Genomic DNA, 21,510 nt, shown 5'->3' with positions numbered 1-21,510 from the left:
CACTAGAGCATTCATACAGAAAGATCTACAAGAAATGGTCTTATCTAGATACATAGGAAACAGTATTTTGATGTGGCTTTTTTTTATCATCAGTGTCAACAAGTACTTCAGAAGTAGCTGCTAGTGTTTTTCTGTACGGATACAATAGAGAAACTTGGTTGGTGGTTATAAAACTATGAAAAAGGAACCAAAGAGGGTGAGTGCAAGACAACAATAATGGGTCCAAGCTGTCAAGAGTTGCAACAGGGAGAGTGTAGCTTTAAGGCAGGAGTAATACCTGAGTTGGTTCAGTCTTTACACAAAGGAACTAGCCTTTCCTCCTCTTGGGTCAATCAGCTATTAACCTCTGGCTCTCCTCTGAGAGTAGGGAGTAATGATCTGTTAGACTAGGCAGCACACAAGGGCAATTCTCAAGTGAAGAATGCAACTGTGAGGTAGGAAAGTAACCAACCCTCACAGTGATTGGGGGATGGGTAACTACACTGGTGAAGGTGATCAGGGTGGGTACTAATAGCATCACTACAGATTCCATGGTACCAGCCGCAAGCTACTCCAGTCTCCATGGATTTTCCCCAGCTCATAACTCTTCTACCCGGATAGTCCATTCTTCACAAGGTTTTTAAATTGGTGCCTTTCACTATGCACATCAATAGTTTTATGTATGATGCTCTATCCCACTCTATTTATTGGCATTTGAAGAATAAGAATTGGGTAATGGATTTGATTTTTCTCACAGTTTAAGTCACAGTGTTGAACCAAGGGGTTGAAATGTAACTTACTCTCAGTAATTAGTGAAGCTAATGAAAAACCTATGCTATATAACTATAAATGTACTAAATACAGCCTATAGGTGCCCAGAGCTTACTGGTTCCTATCCAATTCCCCTGCCTTCCCCTTGATTCTGTGAGGCATCACCTCACTGCTCCAGTGGGTTTCATTTCTGTCGCATCACTTGAGTTGCTATGCATAGTTTCCAAATGGAAAACCATAATTGATATAGTGTCTAGTAATTTTAAACTCTCTGGATCTCTAGGGATTATTTGCAGAGTCTTGCTTCTACATTTTCATGGAAATTCTGGGAACTATTTCACCACCACTCAGTCCTCTTTACTTTATAGTGGTGCTTTGGGTATGACAGACCCACTGAAATGTAGCCTCTGTCTGCTGGAGCTGACCTCTGCTGTTCACTAAACTCTTCATATGATGAAACTGTCTCTGACTTCTTGGGACCTTCATAGACTAAAGCCATGCTGTGTTCTTTGCCAGCATGCTGAAACTCCTTACTGATGGTGCCCTACAGCTGTGTGGGCTTACAAGTTCTGCCACCTCCTTTCCCAGTGTTTTGAAGATACTGAAATACAATAGCATTTTCTGTTTTCACTCACGTTTCTTACCTTGAGAGCCAGGGCAGAAACCCATGGAAGCTGAGTCTTGGAAAGATAATAATCAAACAAAACTTTTTGTGTGATTACACTGTGGCAGTGGTGATTGAGCTGTCTTCTGTGAGCTGAGCACATTTCCTGTGGTCTTGCACCGAGAGGCTTTGAAATGACTACAGAGACAAACACCTGCTCACCTAAATTATGCATCTGAGTCATTTGTCTCAATGTCTAAAATATTCAACTGTTTAAAAGGTCAAGTGGGAGGGACTTATGAATTATATGATTGTGTTAGCAGTTTTCCCTTCTACTATGTTGACTAAGTACCTATTCCTTCTAGTGTACAGGAGTGCCAATATCTGAGTCTTTGGAAACATTAGCATTTTTCTACCTAAATTGCCTCATATATCCTGGATGATCATTTATTTCTATTTGCTCTCTCCAAAAATATAGTTGTTACTTCTAATTACTTTTCTATCTTTTTTCAACACAAGGAAAAAATCCATTTTATGGGTGTTGTATTAAGCAAATACAAGCAATTATAAAACATAACAGTGTTTTCAGATTTTTAAAAATGTAATGTCTTTTATTTTTTATCTCTCATAGTTTACCTAACAAAGAATATTAGATAGATTACTTTGTCATTTATTCAAATGCTTTAACTTTGAATGAAATAATTGATCTTTAATAATATGGATTTCCCACTACTCGTGCATATTTTTCTATTTAATTTGAATTTTCAATTTCTTTCTATTTCATCTAACTTTTTTGGTCTATAATCAGTAAAGTATATATTGTAAGATTAAAAGTCCATCAAATAAAATTATTTCAAAAAGGATAGGTAAACTACAGACAGGCAAATTATTTGCTATACACATATCTAAAAAAGGAGGCTTACTTCCAAAATATATATTCCTACAAACTAATAATAAAAAGTCAGAAATATGCAAAATATATGGACTAAAGACTTGAACAAATACTTCCCAAAAGAGGATATAAAGATGAACAAAAAGCACATGAAAAGAAAAGGTATTCCACAACATTAGTTATCAAGGAAATGCCTGTTAGATTTCTCCATCATAGTCTCTCCTGTTTCTTTCATCATTCTAATCTTTCAACTCTGTTGCCCTTTTTCAAGCTTCCTCCTTCCATTTTAATTATACCTTGAAAGTATAATTATGATTTGTTGTATGCTTATTCCTCACATAGTGTCAGTATAAAATTCAGGAGTTACAAATTAACCCTATGACCTAGATTTGATCCAAAGAGTTGATGTGTTTGGCCAAAAACATATTTTTAAAAAATTACATAAATTCCCACCACTCTGTATGGTATAACAGTACATCAGTTCTCACTAATTTATTTTAAGTAACTGACCCTTGAGATCACTTGAGTTTGAGACCCTTAATGTTTTAGGTTTGAATTCTCTCAGCACTTAATATAGCTGTAGCTGATGATTTCCCTCAGGTAATGGTGAGATAGTAAGGAGGGAACTGGAAAAAACGACCCTGTCACTGCAAAGATTTGGGATTGAAAGAGCCTTCAAGCTAAGACATCTCAAAAGGAGAGGGGGCAGGGAGGACCCCAGAGGTTCATAAGCCTCCCTCAGAGCAAGATAATCTGAGAGGAGCAGTAATCCTTCTGTACAGTGAGAAAGTAACCATTCCATCCAGACTGCTGAGATCACGCAGAAGGCTGTAGGACAGACTTGTCTCACTGAGAGTCCAGTGAGAGGCTCGGGGAGCTGTGGTCCCACGACTTCCCCCATGCCTGCATCCTGTCTGCCAAACTGAGCCCTGCCTCAGTCTCACCTGGACTGGGCTGTGGAGACGCAGCACTTCAGTGTTGCTGCTCTCCAGCTGGTCAACACACATGGGAAATACTGTATGTGATTCTGTATTCTTTTTTCCCCCCATGGATTTCATTTATTTATTTTTAGAAAGTGGGGGAGGAGGAGAGAGATAGAAACATCTATGCAAGCAAGAAACATTGACTGGTTGCCTCTCTTATGTGTCCTGACCAGGGACCAAACCCAAAACCCAGGCATATGTCTTGACGGGGAATCTACCCAGTGACTTTTTGCTTTGCGGGCCAACATGCAACCAACTGAGCCACACTGTCCAGGGCTGATTCTATTCTTGAGTAGCCTCACTGAGTAGTAGGGACAGACAGGAAGACTTTGCACTGGCTATGAGAATCCAGTTGTTGCCACAATTTCCCCAAATCCTTTTCATTAAAAATTTTTAGCCTTAGCTGGTATGGCTTAGTGGATTGAGCACTGACCTGTGAACAAAGGGTTGCTGGTTCAATCCCCAGTTAGGGCACATGCCTGGGTTGTGGGCCAGGTCAACCACAGGGGATGCATGAGAAGCAATCACACATGGATGTTTCTCTCCCTCTCTTTTTCCCTCCCTTCCCCTCTCTATATAAATGAATGAATGAATAAACAGGTAAATAAATAAATTAATTTTAAAAATGTTCCCTTCTTATTGGACCACAAGTTTTGCATTTTTTCCCATAAGGCTGTCATTATATGTTAGAGAAAATCAACTAAAAAGAGTGGTTTTTTTACAGTAGCAATGTTAACAAAAGTGCAATTCTGAACTTCCAGGATAACAAAGTTAACTAATTCCTGCTTCACCTTATTGGAATAGGGAATTTGGAATTTGGAAGGGCTTAGGCATGCTATGATACTGACGAAAGCATGTTTTTATTCTACTAAAGTATATCTTTAAAATAGCTTAATGTTCTATTTATCACATGTTTTCTATCAAATTTCCTTATTTTAATTTTGGCTCTAGTAGTAATTTCTGAACTAAATTGAGTTCATCAAAATGAAATAGAGCAGGATGAACTCATGTTGAACAATCCAAAATCCCCAAACAATTCTCTGTGCTCTGAATCGTGGTTAGAATTTGAGATTAGACTCCTTTTTATCTGAGCTGAATTATACATTTCACACACAAATTACACTCACTGATAATTTCCTTTTGCACCAAATCCTATTCTGTGATTTCCTTGCCAACATTTCTGGCATAATAAGTGAGAAATAGCTTTAAAAGGTACAGGAAATCTATGCATGAAATAAAGACCCACTTGCGTGAACCCACATAGCTGTGTTTCAGGAGAAAATAATTGCCGAGAGTCAGTATTCACTGTGTTTTAGTTAAACTGGAACCAGGGAGAGCTATTTCCGTCTCTGAGTTGAGCTACAGGTGGGAATAAAAGCAAGTGATCTTTGCAGCTTGACACCAGAGCAAGAATAAACTGTTGACCAAGGTTGAGGCAGGCTCTTGAGACCAGAGGTGCTGGCCCGAAGCTGGCGAAAGGACCATGGAAAGGTCACTGCGGAGAGAGACCACACACAAGCTCTCACTCTGGCAGGTTCCGATTTGCAGAGTGGCCCTGGGGAAGGGGCCCTGATGCAAACAGCCTCCTGCTCTGAGAGCCTCAGTGTTTGATTCCGGGAAAAGTCAGCCTTGCTTCTCGGCCTGCCTATGGCTGGGAATGTACCGTAAACTATTGAAGGATTCAGTTTAATGTCCTGAAGCTAAAGTTAATCTTGACTATTCCAGGAAGCGAGCCTGATGGCCTCATGACTCCTTGATTCAGTGGGGGAAGCTGTCCTCTGTTCCTTTTTTTTTTTTTTTTTTTTTGGTAGTACCTCAAAGCCTCAAGCAGGCAAAAGTAAAGCTGGCACTAAAATTGTGTCAGCCCATAACTCGCACACTCAAATGATGTGCCGGCACTTAGGATGCTTTGATGCGAAGTTTACTGTGGTTCTGTAGTGGGCCTGGCCCTCAGTTCTGCTCTGATACTTTGTTCTCACATAGACCAATGCTTTGCTGTCAATCCCAAGACTAAGTTCCTGGCTCCCAGTGAGGGTACATAGTGACATCAGAAGAAAAGAGAGGTTCCTAGAACATTTATTTTGGCACTCCAAGGCCATTCCATTACATGGGCTGGCATTTTCCCAGCACTGGGAAGGCTGAAGAACATGGATTGTTATTTGCTAGTTACCCCTCTGTTTTTCTGCTCATCATCAGGACTGTAAGGAAGAGTCAGCATGTAGCAATTTTGCTTATCACAAACATACAATGGGTAATGACTCACTTTCTAGTTTATTAAGCTTATGTGTAGAAGGATTTGATCACCTGGCTATTATGCATTGAGAAAACATCCCTCCTGTTTAGTCCTTGCTTTTAGCACCCTACTGAGATTAGTAAACACTGAAAATATACCAGTTTCTGCTTTGTTTGTTCAAATACATTTTAATTACCAATACATAGGCATTACTTCCCCCAAAATGTGTGTGAAACTAGGCAAAAACTCACATTTGCCTTTTCACTCACTATTCACTAATTTAATATGACATACAATATTATTTCAATGTAAATTAGTAATGTTGTTATACAATTTCCAAATATTTGTCCAGTTATAAACAACTTAGCAGTTATGTTCCATAACTTGGTAAATAATGTTCAGTTTGGGAAATAAAATATTTATATTTCACTTAAAAATTATTATATAGTTTCTTCACAGTATTTCACAACAACACTACTATAACAGCCCCTACATGGAACTACACTTTGATATTACCTATTATTTAGCATTTTGCAGGTATATTTTCAGGCCCACACCCCTCTGATCAATTACTTAACAACAGCTGAGAACTTCACATGGAAATTTTCTCAGTTCTATTCCCTTAGTCTTATCTCTACTACCTGCACACAATTGCAGATTTTCCCTTTTATAATAAATTCTCTTTGTTGGCATCCACCTGCTGCTCTAAACCTTTATCTCATCAAGGATAAATGAGCTAGATCCAACTCAACAAGGGGATGCTAACGTTTCTTCATCTGCATAAGTATCAAGGTAAGGAGAAAATGTCTTTGGAATAGAAACTAAGAATAATGGCATAGTTATTTCCTCATGGTAAAATGTAAACTTGTATGTAATGCAATTTCTATCAATACCATGTAATTTAGGAAACATAACTTTGCAAGCATCATCTGTGTGCCTAAGGCCTCATAGAAAGAAAACCTAAGAGACAAAAAAATCTTGGGATATATTTATATCCATATTCATATTTATATTTTCATTCAATCACTGGAATAAATGAGGTTAAGTTGTGGATAAGACCAGAAGCAGAGCAAGAGGCCCAAGTGCATGAAGCCACAACTCTGTTGAGAACAGAAGAGCCAAAGAGAAAGAAGCAAAATTATGAAACCAGGGCGAGTTTCCAAGGAAGAAAAAAAGAAAGAGCACAATTGCGTAGGGGGAAAAATGAGAAAAGTCAAAGTATGAAAGGAGACGCATCTTGCAGGAGACTTACAATTACAGGAGGCAAAAGAGTAGGACCAAATGCATGTTTTCTCCCAATAGTCAGGGAGAGAAAGCTGTCAACACAGGATTGTGAAAAGCAGATGCTTTTAATGCGTCTCTTCCGTCTCTCCTTTCAGACAATTGCAGCTGCTATCAGTTCACCAGAGAGTGTGGAGCACCAAACAAACATAGGCAAATAAATAATTAGAGTGTCTTTTTCTAAAACCTAGGTCTCTTAAAATGTTCATCCCCAATGGCTCTCAGTTATTTATAGATATTATTGGGGAGTCCCCAGTTTCTTTTATTGGGATAGCCTGTAGAATGGAGTCTATGCCTGCAACCCAGAAACCGTGGTGTGTGTGCACTAGTTTAACATTAAGGTAGTATATGGTAATATTAATAGTCACGTGTATAGTTTTCTTACAGGGTGAACCAAAATGTACTAATGTACTGCTGGTAGCTTAAAATAACATTATGAGAAATTGTGTTGGTAATTGAACATTAGATATTAATTTGCAAATGTAAGCCACATTAAAAATAAAAGTTCTTCTTTTCCAGAGTCAGTCAGAAGTGTCAAAGCCACAGAAAATACTCCACTCAAGGACCAAACACTGAGATGAATGTTGTATTATAGTACAATACATTAACCTTGGAGTATTGTGTAATAATAATGATTATTATAATTCATTATAATAACATTATATTATAATATAGTCAATCATTTAAATATAATTGTTATAATTATTATAATTAATAATAATAATAAACTTGGAGTAATATATTATAATACATTAAACCAAGATCTAAGTCATTCATGAATCAAGGAGCAACTTCTTTAGAGATTCTCACTTTAGAAATGATTGCTAAAGCCCACTTCTGGGGGGGTGGGCTGGGATAGGGGTAAAATGCAGAAAACTGTACTTGAACAACAATTAAAACTAAAAAAAAAAAAAATTATTCCTAAAGAAGCTACTTGTCTTGTTTCAGGCACAGTATCCTGATCTGTTAAATGGCAGGTATTCTCGTAGCAAAAACCACCCTCCGCTCCCTCAGAAATTTTCACTTTTTGTAACTCATGAGAAAGAATTAGGTTGTAATTGCAAAGACCTTTCAGGGAAAAAAGGGAGAACAAATTGAAGGGAGGGAACATTGGGAAATGAGATTGTCATGAGGGAAGGAAATAGCATGGTCTGCTCAGAATTTGACCAGCAATCACAATGCAGTCTTTCTTACCCTTGGCAAATTCTGTCCAGTTCCAGAGAGAGATCTGAACACTGAAGGGAAAAGAAGGGTTTCAGCAGATGGTCTTTGGTGTCAATTCAATGGCAACAGGAATCCACAATTTGGGGTGCAGTGAAGTAGGAAAACTTACTCAGTGCAAATAGCTCAAAGGTGATGGTTCAGGACTGCGAAAAGAGCAAGGCCCTGGGGCCAGAGCCCTCTCATGCTACACAGCTCTGCTCTGCTCTGAGCTGCTCCTGCAAGATATCTCTGGTGTTTCATCTTTGATGTTTCAGCTTTGACCTTGGAAATGCAATCTTCAGTCTTTTGTGGAAAGAAAAAAATGTGCTCCTTCTGATAGAGGGGAGCTGGCTTAAATAGCTAGAAGTCCCTGCTTCTGGTTCCTGATGAGTCCATCCTCATGCAAATGAGGACTCCAAATACTCACAGCTTGATTGGTTCAAAAGATACTGTCCTGATTGGTCATATGGGAGCTGTTCTAATTGGCCAGTGAAGATGCTGATGCGGCTATAGCTGCACTTATGCAATTGAAAATAGAAATACAACTCCAGAAACTCCTCAATAATTGGCTGGCTTAAATGGCAGGAACACAGAGCAGGCAGGCATTTCAGTGCAGAGGCAGGTAGTTCAGGGCAAGCTTCTACCTGAAATGTAGTTTTATAGTTTGCATGAGAGGCCTCTGTGTAGAAGTGACTGCTAGACTCTGTTTTCCCTCCCTCCTTCCTTCCTTCCTTCCTTCCTTCCTTCCTTCCTTCCTTCCTTCCTTCCTTCTTTCCTTCCTCCCTCCCTCCTTCTTTCCCTCCCTCTCTCCCTCTCTCTCTCTTTCTCTCTCTAATTTCTTTCTTTCTTCCTTTCTCTCTCTCTCTCTCTCTCTCTCTCTCTCTCTCTCTTTCTTTCTTTCTTAAATTTGAGCCCAGTTAATCCATCAGGAGCCCTTTGGGTAGATATCTTTTTTTTCAGGGTCCACAGAGACAAAGACCATGTTCACAGACAAGGTGAGGAAAAGTATAAGGCAGCTCCGGGAAAGGGTCAGTATAATAGTACAAGAAATCTCAGCACTGGCTGTGGCTCAGGGCTAGATTTCTGAAAGCCAAGAGATAAGGAAAATTTGACTATTGAGAGGAGCCAGGCAGAATGGGACCTGTAATGCTGCATGTGGCCTGCTTCTTCATAAGCTCTCTGGCTTGGCCTCTGATATTATATCTTAGTCATTCTCTGCACCTCAGCCAAAGTGGCCTCCTCTCTGCTCCTCCAAATATGAAGTATGCCCCAGTCTGAGGGCTTTTGTGTGTGGAATTCCTCCTGTCTAGAATGATCTTTATATAGAGACTCACAACTGATTTCTTTCTGGGCTTTATTCAAATTCACTTTCTTGTGGGCTTTTTCTCTAGGAACCTCATCTGAAATTTCAACCTTTTGTTTGAACTCTTAATATCCCCTTTCCCTGCATTAATCTTCCTTCCTAGAGCGTCTTACTTTCAAACACAACATGTATTTCCCTTAAGTATTTTAGCATCTGTTTCTCTCAATAGAATGGAAGCTCCAACGAGCAGAATTTGTGTCTGTTTTGTTCACTATTGTATCATCAGAACCAAGAACAGTACTGGTCACAGAGCAGGTTCCTTATAAATACTAGTTTAAGAAACCAATAAGTAAACGTTTTGTTATGTAGCAGCAGCTTATAAACCTGTTAAGCATGCCCTCTTCCTTGAAAGGCTTCCTTTACTGCTTCTCCGGAGCTACATATTTCCCCAATTTTCTCCCATTTCACAAGCTGGTTCTTTAATTCCTTTTTACCCTAGTTGTTCCTCAACACCCCAGACCATTAATGTTGGAGTGCCTTCATGTCGTGGGTTGAATTTTGATCCCCCAGATTTTATATGTTAGTCCTAACCCCTGGTACCTCAAAATGTGACCTTGTTTAGAGATATAATCTTACAGAGGTAATGGAGTTAGAATGAGGTTATTAGCATGAGCCTTAATGCAATTTGGCTAGTGTTTTTCTAAAAAGAAGAAGTTTGGAGATGTACACAGAGATACACACACATACACAAGCAACAACAACATCATGTGAAAGTTAAAACAGAAATCAAGGCAATTCCTCTCTAAGCCAAAGATTGCCAGGGAACTACCAGAAATCAGAGAGGTCAGATACCCCTTCACAGTCTTCAGAAGGAGCAATCCCCGCAGACACCTTGGTCTCAGACATCTACCTCCAGACTGCGAGACGATGAATTTCTGTTGTTTAAGTCACTGAGTTTGTTGTATGTTGTTATGATAGCCCGAGTAAGTGAACACACCCAGGGGTCAGGTGTTGACATTTTTTTTAGCAACATCCTGTCCCTTAGTATTCTCATGACTTGTGCCCTTGAATCTCGTTTACATACTGAAATCTACCAACTGTTTACCTCCAGTCCAGCATCTCCTCAAAACTCCTCGTGTATATCTTCAACTCTGTTCAAAATCACCTTTAAAATGTCCAAATCTAAACTCATCTTGCTCTGCAGACTTTTTACCCATCTTTTTCATCACAGTTCATAGTAACACTATTCTTCAAGTTGCTCAGGTGATTTACTTTGGAAATATTCTGGCCTTTTCTCTTTCGTATCTCACATAAAATCAAACATAACTCTACTTTGAACGTGACAAAAAACTGTCTAGTGCTTGGAATTTTAGAGCTAAAATTAGCTACTACTGTGTCCCTTAAAGAATCAAAACAACAGAAATTGTGTGCAATGATAATCAAACATCTTTATTTTCCATTGAATTTTTTACAACCATTTTGGAAAAATAGTGGTGTCTCCAAATGTACTCGCACTGATAGAAGCTGGTATGACCAAAGCATTATTTGAATGATTATGGAAAAAATATCTATCTCTGAAAAACAAATGTTCCCCTCAGTTTACATTCTACACATCCTTTCCACAAGCATAAAGCCCAGGTCCAGTGTCCAAAGGAGAGACCCTTCTCCTTCATTGAAACAAGAGGTCAAAAGAGAGCCCTAGGCAGTTAGAAAGACAAACTTGTGAGGTTCTTAATCCCATTCAAAATGAAGGCTGCCTAAACATGTAGAATCACATAACATTTTAAAAAATCTTTTTGTGAAGAATGACTTTTTATCTTGGTTAGTATTCTCTTAGACATTATGAGGTTTATTTAACACAGCATTCTATCCGCTTAACATTCAAATTTGGACACACTGATCATCTGTTCCACTCTTCTGAATATTTAAAGAAGCTCTATAAATAAACACATCAATTTGCTCTATTACCACCCTTCCAAAAAGCCTCACATAATTAGAATTAGCCTAGTATTTTCTTATCATTAAATATATTTGTGTTATAAAGGATATACAGCATATGAAATTACAGGATTTTCACGAGTTAAAGACAAGTTTAAGAACTCTCAAATAATATTTGCAACGTAAGCAACACAGTTATTACATTAGCTTAAAATAAATCACAACTTTCACAACACAGCACTTTATTTGGTTTTGATATTGAAGATGTTTGCTTGAATTACTGATGTAGAACTCAAAACATAATTGCTCCATTTATCATTTTGCTTCAAGAATTCTGGAAAAGAAAAAAATAGTATATAAGGATAAAATATTTCTATTCACAGCATCTTAATTTCATTCACTTATACACTTATTGGATAAACATCTACTTCTCTTTGGCCCTTGCCAGCAGCCTGTGACAGGAGATCGTGTCATGTGATACCAGGAGGGCATCTTCCAGGGGCCCAGTTGTCAGAAAGAGAACTGGGATGTGAAGGGACTCCCCAATCAGTTATTTATTAATAATTACCCATTTGTAACTTTCACAAATGGTTGACCCACAAGATTTCCTGTTAAAAGAATTTGTCCAAAGCTACCCATTGAAAAAAAGAAAAAAATAAAGGGAAGAATCTCATAAATAATCTTATAATTTGGAAAAGACAGAATGATTAAACCTCTATTAAATTTTGGTGCCAGCTGCACTATATAATTTACTAGAGAAGCCTTCTTATTCTAAGTATTTTTTTTTCAAGAAGCTACATGAGATTACCATTCCTTTTTGAGCAAGGAGACTCATTTCTCTGAAAAGCCCATCTGTGACCGTGGGTGGGCATGTGCAGCGCCTCTGACCACGTGTGCCTCTTAGGAGTGAAGGGTGATCAGTGGACACGAGTGACCAGCTGTGCAGGTGTCTCCCCAGACACCCTGTCCATGAGTGAGGACTCTCGTGAAAACCAGGAAGTGAAGCAAGGCAATGAATTATATCTACTCAGTCTGAGCTTGGGTCTAGTTCAATCTCCTGCACTTTTTCAGGGTTGTGGTCAAGCCTATCTACATGTGTGATGACGAAAGTTTTATAGTAACACAGCTACTCCCATTCATTTTACATATTTTTGTGACAAATTCCCACTACAGTAGCAGAGATATTTTTAACAGAAACCACAGAGACTGCAAAACCAAGAATATTTATTCCATAGCCTTTAAGAAAAATTTAGCTAACCTCAGGTAGTTAAGATGTGAAATTTCTTTAAGCACTGGCCAAGTATCAGCAGTATATTTTTATGAGCTAATGTATGCATTACTGCACTCAGGAAAAATATGACTTATACACATAAAAGCAATTGTGGTAACAAGCTGTGACTTAACAAATGAAAAACCTATTCATGTTTTCTCTACTCAAAAAAGTATTTTACAGTGAATAGTATTGGAGTCATAATACCTACACTCACTTTATAGGTAAAGAAAAAGGTAGATTTCACTTTTGCTGCATGATGCTTGCTAGGTTTCAAGGAACACACTTAGACCCAAAGTGCCCTGTATTTTGATAATAACAAGCTGTACCATGATTTGGTGGCATTTCCCTATACTTAAATTAAACGAGATGCTAGCAGTCAATCGTGGGACAAAAACCTTAATAAAAGCAACCTAGGTTGATTCTCAGACAGCCAGTTTTTCTCATTAGTATGAGTCAGTCTTCTCCATTTTATACCTTGACAGAGGGATAAGAATATGTCTGGATAAACTAGGACATACAGAACTGTTTACTCATTGTGATTTTCTCTTTTATGCAATCAGAACTCTGCATGAATCATTTTAAGCTCTTTACTGGGTTGCAGTTCACTGCAGGTAGAAGTGTCCCTCTTACATGAGGCCTCATTGTGAAAAGTCTAAGATATTTCTTAACAAGTGACTCTTACTTATTCAAGTAACTAGATGGTTCCTATAAGGACATGTAAAGAATGCACAGATATACCCACCACTGGGAAGTTGTTGCCAGCTTTCCTCAAAGACCCTTTTCATCATTTTTCTAGCTCCTCAAGAAAGTCAGGCAATTCCCCCTCAGTGCTATAGAGAAAAAAAAGGTGCATGTTAAGGCTCTTAGATGAAAAAGCATTTAAAGAAATGATACTGCGTGATCTAGGCTATTTTCTGTGCCTTGTAAAGTGCTCTGGAGGGCTAAATAATTATCTTGTAGGTTAGTTCTTACATAGAAATGATTCTTCAATTTTAAAGGGTTTAAAATTATTCTTACACATTCTAAATCTGGTGGGCAAAGAGAGTTATCTTGTATGACCCCTATCAACCACTATATTTAGACCTTAGTACTCACCATCTAAGCAAAAATAATCAAATTAAAAGAGAGAGCAACCCACTTTCTATTTATTATGCTCCCAAATCCACATAATCCAGAGAGTCACAGATTTATAGAATCTGAGAAGACAAAAGAACCCATAGCTTAATTTGGTAAAATAAGAGAATTGAATGCACATAGAGGGAGTTCCATGTGATACCCAGTTGCTGTCTGACGGCACTTTACATGTTTTACATATTAGCATTTTTTATACAACTTGTCTCCAGATTCAACTAGATGCCTCCCGAGTCGTCATGTCTAACCCTGGAGGCACAACAGAGTCAACCAGGGAGTTCTTGGGAAAAACCAACGGCGAGAGCCATATCCACAAAGGCACTAATTTCCCAGCAACAAGTTCTAGGTTGTCTAAGGACAGCCAAGGTTGAGAATTACGCTTGTGAGTATAGATTGATAGAAAGATAGACAGATAGGTAAGTCTCCATTCTGTAGCTGCTGTTCTTAAAATAGTTTATAATTGCTCATTTCAGCAAGTCTTCTGTATCTTTACCTTCTCTTCCCATTGAGAATTGAGTTCAAATACTTCTTCACCGCCATTTGTTTTCGAAGGCGAGTGTAGTTGTCAGTGAAGACCGCATCCGAGTGGCGTTTGATTGGCCCCTGGTCTTCCAAGATGTCATTGCTAAGAAATGGGAGAACAATAAAATCAAAGGGTTCTAACAAGAAAGGATAAATACACCAAAGTTCCAATATTCTCGTAGTCGTACAAAAATTAATTTTAACACTCAACTCATTTTCTGTCACAAAAAATACACTGAAAAAATATACCCGAGTCTAAGGATAAGAGAGTGAAAAATAATCCAACATATTTTGGCACTTACTGGGAGTGCCTTAAGACATATTTTGTATCTACTGAGAAAATAATTTATCAAAAAATAGGGGGATATTTGAAGTTGTATTCTGGGAGGAAAAGTTCTTTATACATGAATGCTTCTTTAGATGCTGTGCCACCTGAAGGGTGCCATCTAACTATTCACATTTTCACCATTTCAAGAAAGAATCTTCCAATGCTTGGTTTGAGCAGGACATTAAAAAACAAGTACTGTGGTTAACACTAAAATTTGCTTTAGTTTATAATATGTCTTATTTATTTTTTCTTGTGTCTACTGCAATTTAATTGCAGATTTACAAATGATTGCTACTAAAAAAACTAAATATGTCAGAAACCAGTGAGAATTTTATTAACAGAAAGGCTTATTTCCTTAATCCATGGTATTGGTATGTTTTATTGAAGAATATAAATTATTTTTAATTAAATTGAACATTGTAAAAGTTATACATTTGCAACAAAATCAGTAAGTTATTAACAATGTAAATATAATTCTCACATTAAATAATCCTATTGTGTTTAATAAAAATAATAAATTCTCTTTACCGAAATCGTTTTCCAATAAGAGACTCAAGGTATTTTTTGGCAGAAATTTGACCCAAGAGTCTACTATAGTCATTGGTGAAAACTGCATCAGCATGTCTGGCATTCCTAAAACAGAGAACAAAGGATAGCCATTATTTTGAAAATGGTTTTCTAAAATATTATTTTGACTCTGTCATTAAGAGAGAAAGTCATAAGCATTGTGCTAAGTGAAATAAGCCAGGTAGTGCAAGACAAATATCATATGATCTCACCTATAAGGGGAACCTAATCAACAAAACAAACAAGCAAGTAAAATATAACTGGAGACACTGAAATAAAGAACAAACTGAAAGTAAACAAAGGGGAGGAGTTAGGAGAATAATGGGGGAGGAAGGGGGAAGGGCCATTGAGGAACATGTATAAAGGACATATGGACAAAGCCCAAAGTGGTAGGGTAGAGGGTAGGAGGCAGGGATGGGTGAGATGGGCAGGGTGGAGGGGAGAAAATGGAGACAACAGTACTTCAACAATAATACAAAATTAAAAAAGAATTTATTTTGAAGCAATAAATGTCAAGCATACAAAAGAAAAAAGTTTGTGAAATCTTTTCATAAAAATTTAAGTTTCAAAGGAGATTTCCTAGTAATTTCATAAAATATATTTTCTTCTCATTTATATCAAAAGATATCCTATATTTTCACCCTCAAATTTTGTAAAACTTAATGAAATTAGCTTTTGTAGAAGTATGTCTTAACATTAAATAATGCTGTCTGATAGAATCTATAAAACTAATTCTTCTCTTAAAAATATTGGTGGGAGAAATATAACAAATTACTTTCTATTTCTTTATTTATGGTGCTTTATTAGTACTACCTTTAATGATGATAGATATAAGGGGAAACAATCCTGATTTGTAGGGGATAAAAACCCCTATTATCCTTCTGCTATTTCTTCTGCCAAAATATTAGAGACAAAATCTCTTAGAATAGAGAGGACCTTGGGGCTTATCAACCATCTATTCTTTCCAAATAAAGAAGCTTTTATAGTTTGTGTTCAGTAGAGAGCTACTCTGTCTACACGTGAATGTTGCTCTTGACAAATGTCTCTGTGACTAAATAGCTTTTATTATTAGACATCTCTTCTGTACCTAGTCATGAAACTTCCTCTAGAAACTGCCCTAGAACTTCCTCTATGCTAGAACCCTAAATAGTAATGTTTTATTAGAATTGGTGCAACTTCTCCTGTTGACATTTTGTACAGCAGAATGCAAGAGAATGATTAGTTCATCCTGGCTTGTTACAACCTCTCTACATGGAGGTTGTGACCAGCTGTACAAGCATTAATAAATCAGGCTGGGTGAAACTGTGACATGTGGAAACCTGTACGGTTACACTGTAGAAACAGCTTCATGGAGACATAAAATCAAACATGTATTTCAAGAATGTGTTTTCAAAATACTATACCATAAAAATGAACTCACCTGGATGCATCATAATAAGGTGTGTCATTTTCAGCTAATGCATTTTCCAAGATGTCAGTGTCTGACTTTAATGAAACTTGATCAGGTTCATTTGCTCCTTCATAGGGTATTCTGTCACCCAACATATTAGAAAAAAAGTACAGTGAAATACAATTCATTCTTTTCTCAGAAGATTGTGCTCATGTTTTCACAGTCATTTTAAACAAGATGCTCAGAAGCTTGGGGAATATCACCTATTCACTATATGTATTATATCTGATTTACTGGCTTCTATGGTATTTGAGAGTGTAAATAATAAGTTTTAATTTATGCCCAAAACAGACACAATATAACTTTTACAACCTGTATGCATCAAGTATGAGAGCTACTCAGTTCAATACTATCACAGCACTAAACAAAGTACGTTTCCTCCATAAGATCTACATGTTGCAAAGCTCAATTTCACAAGTAGAAAAATTTAATACAATTAGGCACTTTGAAATAGCAAAAATTTGAAAATTTTGCTATTCAGCATGAACACTGGGACCAATTTGTATGTTTGTTGATGTTTAGTATCATTCATTGAGATACATTCCTCTGTATTAATCAATCCAAAGCATCCTTCTCTGAGTGGTTACTCCAATTTCATGACTTTCTAATCTGATGTGTTAATGTGTTTTACTAAGGGCTGTACAATGCTTCACTTCAAAGTCTAAGTATAGTCTTGCCTATACATGGAATATGACTGTGTTTATAAATGCATACACATTTTGAACACCAGCACACTATGAAAATTATGTCTATGCACATTTTCTCTGGTAGGATAAACCCCTAGGAATGTGTTGGCTCCTGGACACTTGTGTATCTTCAGTGATATGGTGGTTGGTGGTCAGGAACAAGCAGTCCTCTTTGAGTATGAAGCCTAGCAATGAGTGCAAACTTCAGCATTCTTGTGATTGCTCATCTGTGGTGACATAATCATTCAGCCAGAATCATTCTGCTCAGTATCAAAGCTACATAGATCTGGCTTTAAGCAGACTTCATGAAGAACATCAAGAATTAGGAGATTATTCACTCTACTGAGCATAAATCTACATTCAGCAAAGAGTCAGGAATGAAAAAATAAGCAAACACAAAATGATAGTTTTGCCTTTAGGTATACTGATGCCTATAAACTGGAATGAAAGATCAAACTATTGTAGTTTTCATTTACTGTGTATTTCTTTAAATATAAATTTATTTTATTTCAGATAAAGCTTTAAGTGAGCTGCATTATAATCTATGGATTTGAAATATGAAAGAGCACACAGAGCACAGTAAAACTTGAGGATTTATGGTCAAAACCATGTACATTAAAATTCACTCACTGGGCAAGGGTGTCTCAGTAGACCAGTTATTCCACAATTCTTAATACTAGCAAATTCTGCATAGATAGTTCTATCCAACATGAATATATATATGTGTGTATATATGTATATATGTATACACACACACTAAATTTATGATTATTTACCAACTAATCTTAAAAAGAAACTAAATGAGACAGGCAACTAAATATCTGTTTTTCTATCAGATACTGATCTGAACTGAAATGACACTGCATAGAAGCTCATTACTTATCTAAAACTGGCTTTGAATGAGTAGAAAGTCAAATTTTCCTTCCACCTTGTTTGGAAAGGTGAACTATCCTGTCCATAAAACTAGTCACTGACACTGTCTGTCATGCCCTCAGAGGCAATTTCAGGAAGCAAAAAATCATGCAGACCTGATGTTGGAAAAGCTTTTTTAATATATCAACCAAGTGTTTAATAAAAAGTACATAATTTTTAAAAAGTTGTCCACAGTAACAGATATAAAATTCCCATTTTCATACAGAAAGACCATTTAACTGTCTGAATTGGAAGAGAACCTACCCTACAGCAGAAGGGTCCCCCAAAGGAAGCCACGCCACTGTTTGTGAGAAGAGCATGCTGCAAAGGGTCAGGAGCAGGAGGAGCCGGTGGTTCCTCTTGGTTTCCATCTCTGTACATTGAAAGGGAGACAGTCACATCAGCCTTTCCAACCACAGGCGTCACCACCCAGGTAGTCCTGAGTGTCTAGCAAATTCTGAAAGCTCTTGCAGACAGTCTGGGAAAAGTAATGTTCATCTTATAGAAATAGTTAAACTGCAATATTATTACTTTTAAAATGAAGAAGATTTCTCTTGATTTTATGGACAGGTGCTGGAATAAAAATGAGGATCCTTTTCAACTGCTGCCTCTCTCTCAGAGGCACAGAACATACTGGCCTGAGTACACAGGAATGGCATGCCCTCACGGTGCTGGAAATAACCCTGAGACCATTTTCTATGACAAAGGAGTAGCATGCAGTTTTAGTATCTTTTCTAACTAGAGGAAACAACTTCAACAAAATGCCTGACTCTTTGACTTAAATTTCTGCATCTGATTAATATATAATAGGTTATTGTATACTTAATAATGTACATGTACCTAAAAATGTATATATCTAACAGTATACAATTATTTTCTATATGCGTATTTTTCCTGTTTTCATTGTAAATGGTACTGGCAACATACTTTCCTAAGCCTGAGTTTCAACAACTTAATGGTATGGTATGAATTAACACCAAAAAAATCATTGAATTATATATCACCATTGACATTATAATTGCCACAGAAGAAAAATATATTAAAAGCTGTTTTTTAAAAACATTTGATCTACTTACACATTTTTACTTTAAATAGTTTCTATATGGAAACTTATGACTTCAAGGTCTATTCCCTTGCTGTCTATAAAAATTATGGGATTAAATCTAAAATAAGGAGAAAAGTAATGCTTTCTAATTTCATGTAATCAACCTATGACATAGAAAGAACAGAACTTAAAAAACAAGTTGAAAGCTTCAAAAAGTGTACCCACTGAACACTTCAGTCAAAAATGTATATATAAGCAAAAGAACCCAACTTGAATACATTATCTTAAAACAGTATTAAGGAAGAGAGCAAGAAGGGAAAGCATTTTCAACTGAAAAAAACTCACAAAACTCATTCACATGTGAGATTTTGAGGCACTTCTATGCTTACCAGGTGACTGAGAAACTTGTCTTCTTGTTTTTATAAAGAAATAACACTGTAAGTATTTTTCCAGAGAGAGAGAAAAATGCAACATGCCCCGAGAAAAGTTGCAAAGGCAGAAAGAGCTAAACAGGAAAAAGCCCACGTTGCACTTACCTTGCCTGGGAGTGCTCCCCGTAAGCCTTCTGTTCTTCAGAATACTGGAGCTGTCTCAGGTGCTGAAGTCCTGTGAGGCCCGGAGTGTCTCCACAAGTTCTCTGTCCTTAGAGCTGAACCAGAACTTGATACTGGCTCAGGGTTGGGTATTGTCACCAGCAGCTGCTTTTCGCTCTACCCTGGCCAGCATTTCAAAGCCCATCGTTTTATAGGGCTTGTACTTCGGGCTGAGCAATCACAAAGCTCTGAAAGACGTCACAGCTGTACTCCCACTGGGTGAATAGGACTGGAGGTACTTACTTAATTGTCATTATTTCTGATTTATACATAGTGAGTAACTTCAAGACGCAAAATATAGGAAATTTACTTTTCTTTAAAAAACAGCTACCAAGTTTAATGGGAAGTATTTTAATCTTTACTGATCAGTACTGATATAAGCAAATTAATTTGCATTATAGCCGGGCCACTGAGGTTCCTTCAGAAATTTTATGGGCAAGAATGGATTTAAAAAAGCAACAAACACTTATGTATATTATGCTTCTAAATATAATTCTCTTTTACTACAAAGTATCAATTCTCCTAAGGTCTTAATTTATTTTTTTATGCTATTCATGTACATCCTAATTCATGTGATGTTTTTTTGAGATCTATCCTAACTTTAAAAGCTTCTAGATGTAATTTTTTTGATTTCCCTATTATTATAATTTCTTTATGTTGAAACTAATCCCAGGATAAAAATTTCAAAAGGCCCCTACCCAGTATAATATGCACACTGTTGTTAAATGTAGTAGTAGCACTACTATTTTCCATTTGCATGGGATACAGGTATTCCCAGTGCCCTTTCACATACATAATATCAAACAGCTCCAAAACTATATTATCAGTCTGTCAATGGGCTTAATTTTTTTATTTTTAACAGTTGTAGTAATCCCTTTTCTAAAACTTTGTTACACAGAATTATTATGTTTCTCCCTTATCCCTGAACACACACCCACAACTGTACCAGCTTTGGAATATTTTCAACTCAGTAACTTGACAGGTGGCTGCAAAGAACGAGTTGGAAAGCATGGATGGTGTGCTGTGCTTTGATGGACCCAATTCCTATTTGTGAGTCTTTAACTCGGTGTAGCTCAGCATACATTTAACCAGAGTTTGAGATGAAAATACAGCCAAACGAGCAACTCTATGGACAAGAAAGTAAAATGCTATTTTTACTTTTTAAAATTTCCAGTGCGTATGTTCTTTTTTGTTTTTACATGTATAAAGTACTAAATGTTTTAAATGTATAAAGTCTTAATTCATTTTTGTTCTTAAATTCCTTGAGGGAGAACAACTTGAAAGCCTCTTTATTTCTACTTTAAGACTTTAGTATCTATTTGCTTTATTCAGAGTCAGACTGATCCAGTAAAAGAAAATCCTGCCATGCTTAATCATACTTCTAATTCAGTTACAAGGAAAATTAAATAAATTAAATTTCAAAATGTCTGGAAATTTGTTTTCCAGTTGACAGCTCTGATTTAAGCCAGAGTTCCTGTGGCTTAATTCCAGGAAATCTTTTTTGATCTGATTATTACAAACGAGAGTTTGAAATGATTCTCATATGGAATTTTTTATCCTTATCTCTTCGTCATCCAATTCTCAGTGAAGCAGTTTTATTAAGAACAGCAACAGCAAAGTAAGTTGGTTGAGAGCCACAGAATAACTGATACTGAATGATAAGCAGAACAATGTAAAGGAAAAAAAACATAAAAGTGATTATTTTGTCAAAAGAAGCATTTAACATTAACAAAAAGTAATTGCAGTCATTTTTATTCTAATGGTAAAAATAGTTTCTCCTATTATAATCATAAAGCACAAAAGTAAAGAGAAATAA

The 21,510-nt window shown here is 36.8% G+C and overlaps 1 protein-coding gene across 1 annotated transcript; it reads right to left on the bottom strand.

The window, feature by feature from the left end:
• Positions 1–11,510: 11,510 nt before the first annotated feature.
• LOC114495113 (vasoactive intestinal peptide) lies at positions 11,511–19,816 on the bottom strand. Its single transcript, XM_036024919.1, has 7 exons — positions 19,638–19,816; positions 18,321–18,429; positions 16,429–16,539; positions 14,970–15,074; positions 14,085–14,216; positions 13,203–13,290; positions 11,511–11,521 (listed from the first exon to the last, which is right to left on the bottom strand). The coding sequence occupies exons 2-6, from the start codon at positions 18,425–18,427 to the stop codon at positions 13,245–13,247; spliced, it is 501 nt and encodes a 166-aa protein (XP_035880812.1). The 5' UTR covers positions 18,428–18,429; positions 19,638–19,816; the 3' UTR covers positions 11,511–11,521; positions 13,203–13,244.
• Positions 19,817–21,510: the final 1,694 nt, after the last annotated feature.

The sequence above is a fragment of the Phyllostomus discolor genome, chromosome 4 (genome assembly GCF_004126475.2).
Source record: "Phyllostomus discolor isolate MPI-MPIP mPhyDis1 chromosome 4, mPhyDis1.pri.v3, whole genome shotgun sequence".
Classification (NCBI taxonomy): Eukaryota; Metazoa; Chordata; class Mammalia; order Chiroptera; family Phyllostomidae; genus Phyllostomus; species Phyllostomus discolor.
The sequence above is the reverse complement of the archived record's forward strand: the minus strand, read 5'-3'. Positions and strand labels throughout refer to the sequence as shown.

Bases quoted from the DNA above. Each gene is read 5' to 3' on its own strand.
- LOC114495113 (XM_036024919.1), bottom strand. From the start codon at position 18,427: ATGGAAACCAAGAGGAACCACCGGCTCCTCCTGCTCCTGACCCTTTGC. The intron at 16,540-18,320 runs GTAGGTTCTCTT...GTTGGGTGACAG, and splicing joins GGGGACCCTTCTGCTGTAGG to AATACCCTATGAAGGAGCAA. The intron at 15,075-16,428 runs GTGAGTTCATTT...TCTCTGTTTTAG, and splicing joins CCTTATTATGATGCATCCAG to GAATGCCAGACATGCTGATG.